At 39.4% G+C, this 6000-nt stretch overlaps 1 protein-coding gene across 5 annotated transcripts in view; it reads right to left on the reverse strand.

The window, feature by feature from the left end:
* Nucleotides 1-3658, reverse strand: part of CFAP206 (cilia and flagella associated protein 206) — a 30067-nt gene extending 26409 nt beyond the window's left edge. For 2 of the 5 annotated variants that reach the window (XM_037039444.1, XM_037039440.1), the window contains exons 1-3: nt 2496-2580; nt 2271-2383; nt 1588-1671 (exon numbers count right to left, since the gene is read on the reverse strand). In XM_037039444.1, the coding sequence (XP_036895339.1) occupies nt 1588-1671; nt 2271-2383; nt 2496-2511 (213 nt within the window). In that variant the 5' untranslated portion in view covers nt 2512-2580. Of the gene's footprint in view, nt 1-1587; nt 1672-2270; nt 2384-2495; nt 2581-3418 lie in introns of those variants that run through there. The other 3 variants (XM_037039443.1, XM_037039442.1, XM_037039441.1) reach the window with 3 other exon arrangements.
* Between the last annotated feature and the right edge of the window lie 2342 nt (nt 3659-6000).

Here is a 6000-nt window from a genome sequence, read left to right on the forward strand (position 1 = left end):
TTACTGCCGCTTTGCTGAGAATGGGTTGTATATCACATTTAAACATCATCACAGAGAGACCCAGCTCTAGGCTGCCTCGAAGAATCATGGAATCTGTACTTAATGCACAATCATGCTAACACTTTCCCCAGCTCAGACTCCCAAACCTCTTCCTGATCCCTCTAGCCCCTGCAAATCGAACTGCACTCCACTATGTGAATTGCTGGCTGTGAAAGAAGGTGAGGACAATGAAAATCTTCTCTGCCATTTCTTTGAGTCCAGAAAATATTCATATGCAAATTTAGGAAAGCCTGGGTCAAGTCTTCTCTATAGAGGAGGGAATTAAAACCATTAAGCCCAGGAGAAAATTTTTCAATGGTGAATTTTTGCCCTGACCAGTGTGGCTCACTTGGTTGGAGAGTTGCCCTGTAAGCCGAAAGGTTGCAGTTTCCATTCCTGGTCAGGGCACATGCCTAGGTTGTGGGTTTACTTCCTGGCGGGGGTGTGTACAAGAGGTGAGCAGGGGTGCATACAAGAGACAACTGCTCTGAGGTTTCTCACAACGATGGTTCTCTCCCTCTCCCCCGCTTTCCCTCTTTCTAAAATCAATAAGCATGTCCTCTAGTGAGCACTAAAAAAAGTTGAATTAGGGGTGTGTAGGGCAGGGGAGAGTGATGGAGGGTGGAAATGGGGACAACTGTAATTGAACAATAATAAAAAAATAAATAAAATATTTTGTTAAAAAAGTAAAATAAAATAAAATAAAAAACAAAATCAATAAGCATGTCCTCCAGTGAGAATTTTTAAAAGTTGAGTTTTTAGAAAATACATTTAGGAATATTTAGAAAATAAATATTTAAATATCTAAATCCAGCGAGTCATACTTAAACCACAGAAAAATATTAATGATGTCCTTCAGTTCTTAAAACTGGTTTTCAGACATATCCATTTTATTTCTACTAGTTACTTTTTCCTTTAGAATTGAAAAAAATTACACTGAACCAATAATGACATGAATTTGAATTTAGTGCTATGTAAATTTACAGTATATGGTAAGTCAGTTGATTATGTTCTGAATGTAACACGAGATTAATAACTAGATGACTCTAAAATACTGCAACAGACACCACTTTTTCCCTAGTAACAAAGCCCCAGTTTGGATTGGGGCAAAGATTTCTTCAGCTAAAGAAGCCAAAAAAAAAAAAAAATCCGAAGCTGACTTGAAATATTCTGGTTAATCAACATAAGCAGATGGGAGGGATCCTGAGAGAGCTATTATTTTCCTCATGGAAAATGGAGACCCAACTGGCACACGTATCTTGCTCTTTGTCCTCCTCCCTTATACCTGTGTCACAGTGGATTAGCTATCTTGTGACCCTGGGATGAATTCCATATACATGATGGTGATTCAGGAAACTAGGAAAAACAGCCTAGGTACCTCCAGACTTTGTTTTATGAGAAAAAATATAATAAACCCCTTATTTGTGTGCACCACCACTTGGTGGGTTTTTGTTTCCTGGAGCTGAAATCAGTAACGAAGTCTAAACACATACTGTATTTAGAATTGCAAATACATATTTCAAAGTTTGAGAATTGTTGGATAATCACCTGAATGAGTTTCTGCACATCACTCTTTATGAGGATTCTGTCCATGTTAAAGCCATTACTTGGATCCAGGACAACAGCTTTCACCTGATAGTAGGAAAGAGTCTATTAAATAATATTATTTCATATTATTATAAAATTAATATGTTTCCATTTTTAAGCAACGGCCTCTGATTACTCAGGAGTTGATTATTCGGCTGACTTTCTTAGTACCCAACTTATCAGCACTTTCATCAAATTTGAATATGGCGATAGAAAAATTATATGGAGAAATGGGTTGAAAGCAATGGCTAGATTTTAGAGTGGCAAACTATTTGAATATTTTATTGTGTTTTTACTGTGTATCGTTAAAGCAAAAGCAAAAACAGAGAGACCAAGGCAATGAGTAATTTTTACAAGTGAACAAAACATTGTTATAAAAACTCCAACAGTACATTACTGATGTCTCTAAACCTCATCAAGATCTTCTAAATCAGTCTCTATAATTCTAGAATTGACATACTTGATACACTTTTTTAAAAAAGTATTTTTTGCTAAAAATACTTTTAGCAAATTTGTCCAATGATCTCAATAGGTTGCCAACTGAATAACATTTATGAAAGCTTTACAGAATTTTAAGAGGAAAATGGGCACCACTTAAAAACATTTTTAATAAAGCAGTAATTCACAAAAATATTCATTCTTACCATAAAAGCAACCAGAGTTTCAGAAGGCACCTCTCCACGGGATGCACATTCTTGTCCTATCTCTCGAATGATATTCTTTATAACACTTTCTGCCTGAGTGGGAGGCATCCTGGCTAAATAAAACAATAATTGGGTTTTTAAAATATGTATGTATATATTCTTTTTCTACTTTAAATTTCTCTATATTCCATTTGTAAAGAGTCATAATAGTACTTATTAACTTACCAGTATTTGTTAGCATGTAGGCCTCTCCTGTTTTTCATTAATTTGTATTCTACTTATAAAAATGAAAGGGCTGTGTTGATAAAGGAGAAATTGGAACTTCAAATGATTGACACATTTCCTCTTTATTTAAATGATGGTGATCACCAGAACGAATTTGTAAAATTTGTATTATGTTTTTTATTTTCAAAAAGGCTAAACAGTATGCAAGGAGTAGAATAAATGAGAAACCCTACCCTAACCTATGTAGGTGGCAGAGTACAGCTTTAAAAGGGAAATGTTTATTCCATCACATTCACCAAATGACCTTTCATAGTTACAAGATTTTTGGAAAAAAAGCCATTCTTGCTCTGGTATAAATTTTCTTTATTGCACATCCAAGTTGGATTTCAGACTCAATTAAAAACATAAAAAGCAAAATTAAAAACATGAGAGTTATGCATCATGGGAAAAAATGAACTCCTGGTTATTGATTTCATTTACTAACAACCAGGAAAAGGTAGGTTTTCAAGGTGATGGAGTGTCCCGGTTTTCGGAGCATCAGTAACTGAGAGCACCAGATAATTTACCAAGCAGAGAACAAAGGCAATCCCGGGTGGATAAAGCTAACTCTCAGCATTATTAGTGTTCAGGTAAGGTAGCACTTGGCATTTTTGTCCAGTACAACCAGACCGCCTGGCATCCATCGTGACGAGGACCGACTGTTATATATTTACCAGTTAAAACAGTTCGTGGCAGAAGCTCTTAAAATAGCAGCTTGTAAAAAGTACACCAAGAACGTTAGCCGCCCGCGCGCCCGGTCGCCGTTGACTACCCTCGGTACCTTCCCTCGTCCCACCCTCTGAAGCACTAAATCTCCCGAGTTCTGGCCCTTGGGGGTGCGAGCTGCGCTGAGCAGAGACAGGAAGGCAAATCAGGGTACTAACCTGAGGACCTGGGCGCCTTCGGACCAGAGTGACCACTTTTTCAGCTCTTCTGCGGCGCCCCGGGCGGAGTCCTAACTCCCGGGCTGGGCAGGATCCTCCAGCTGCCGGGGCTCTGCAGGCCGCCCTACGCTCGCCACTTCACGGAGTGCATCTCAGGCTTAAGGGCACGGAGCCCGGCGTGGGCTGACCTGGGCCAGAATCTAGAGCGAGAGCCGCGTTTACCCCTGAAACTCCAGAGAAACTGGGCGACCTCCGCGGCCACCGCGTAACCAAGGAGACCCAACGCTAGCAACCAGTGGGAGTGGGGCCAGGGGGTGGGGCCAGGGGGTGGGCGGGGTCAACAACGCCAGTTTGAAGTGGAAGGGTTGAGGTGGAAGAAATTTTTTATTTTTATTAATTTCTTGTATTTTACTTATTTTTTAAATTGTTGTTCAAGTACAACTGTCTCCATTTTTCCATCGTCACTCCCCCCACCCCAGCTATTCCCACCTCCCACCCCAGATCCTACCAGCCTTTGATTTTGCCCATGTGTCCTTTCTAGATGTTCCAGATAACCCTTCCCGCTTTATCCCCCCCACTATCCCCACCCACCTCCCCTCTGGTCACTGTCAGTTTGTTCTTAATTTCAATGTCTCTGGTTATATTTTGCTTGCTTGTTTGTTTTGCTGATTAAGTTCCTCTTAAAGGTGAGATCATATAGTGGTTTTCTTTCACCGCCTGGCTTATTTCACTTAGCATACAGCTCTCCACATCCATCCATGCTGTGGCAAAGGGTAGGGGCTCCTTCTTTCTCTCTGCTGTGTAGTATTCCACCGTGTAAATGTACCACAGGTTTTTGATCCATTCATTTACTGATGGGCACTTATGTTGCTTGAGCTGGAAAAAAATTTAAAACCAAACAAAAAAGGCCCAAATCCCAGGCAGAGAAAGGCAAAGTCACTATATTTCAAGGTTATGGTTGTTTAACACAAGGTTTTTTAAAATTATTTTTAGAAAAATTCATTGCAGTAGGCATTTGCTACCTCAATCAGAGGTGAGAGACTTAGGAAAAGCAAGTCTCATAGCAGCCTAGGTACAATGCAAGCTTGATTCCCTACAGGAGAACCTATCCGTGGGCATGGCTCCTGTGTTCTGGACCTCACTTCCCACTGGCTTTTCCAAGTGGGAGCTGGATTACATTCCCATGCCATGCAGAACGGTTCCCTATAGCAGACAACTGTAATTGAACAACAATAAAACAATTTTTTAAAAAACCATGAAGTGATATAAAAAATTAACAGTGGTTACATCTGATCAATGAGATCATGGCTATTTTCTTTTTCATACCTTAAGATATTTAACAAAATGTTTTTCATTAGCATATATTACTTGTAAACTAGAATATTAAATATTTTTAAGTTGGGCTAACAAAACAGAAACAGACTCAGAGAGAGCAGACCAACAGCTCTCAGAGAGGAGGGAGATGGGGAAGCTGGATGAAAAAGATGAAGGGATTAAGGAGAAACAAAAGAAAACCTCATAGGCACAAAAGTTTAAAAAATATGGCTTTTCATACTCTCTCTCATGTTCTCCATATGTTACACAACAGTTAGCTCCTTTAAAAAAAACCTCAGTCGTTGTGTTATTCTTTGTAAAATATGCAGTACATCAACTTTGAAACTTTGGAAGTAATAGAGTCTTGGAATTAGTTGACAATTTCTCTTTCAGTTTAACTTTCCTTCTCCTCAAGTGCTTCAATAATGGAGCAGAAAACTGAATTCTCAGGGTAAAGTGAGAAACTGTGGAACAAGCAAGACAATGCAATCCATCCTTACTCCAGTTTCTTTTAGTTTAAACATGAGTTGTTTTAAGTCTACTTTCCCACATCCTTCCAGTCAAGATCAGGAGATCATCATTCCTTAGTCATCCTCCTTAGTGAGATTCCTTTTTAGATGTTACTTATACGGGCACAGTTATGAAGAGGCAGAAGAAAAGGCAAAGAAGAGGCAGTTGGTTACGTTCCCTGCCGCAGAAATAGGACAGCTGTGTAAATTCATTAGTCTGCCCCTTCAAAATCTACATCTTCTTACAATTACCAGCCGTCTTTAAAAGTAAGATGACTGCTGCACAAAAGCATTAATTCTTTGTTTCCCATGTCTTTCTCCAACACACAAATCAGTCAGTACAGAAACAGAGATCGTAGGCTCAGATTTTCACAACCTAATTCAGACTTGCCACCAACCCCCCTCGTTTTACCTTTTAGCACATCTCATATGCATTCCCTTCCCTAAGTACTGTGTTCTAACTGAGACCTGTTGCTGGAATCTCTTAAATGTTTGCATCTGCCACACTGCCAGATGCAAAGCTGATCATGTAATTCCCTATGTACAGCCCTCTGAAGACTTCCCGCTACCTCTGGGGAAAAAAAAATCCATCCCCCTCACATGAAATGCAAGTTCTTCCTTGATCTGATTCTGTATCTCTAGACATGCACTGTCCAATAGGGTAGCCACCAGCCACAAGAGGCTATTTAAATTTAGTTAAAATTACATGAAATTTAAGATTCAATTCCTCATCATACTAGCCACGGCTATTGTATTGAA

This window comes from Sturnira hondurensis, unplaced genomic scaffold, assembly GCF_014824575.4.
Source record: "Sturnira hondurensis isolate 20B ecotype Veracruz unplaced genomic scaffold, ASM1482457v3 Scaffold0025370, whole genome shotgun sequence".
NCBI classification, from domain to species: domain Eukaryota; kingdom Metazoa; phylum Chordata; class Mammalia; order Chiroptera; family Phyllostomidae; genus Sturnira; species Sturnira hondurensis.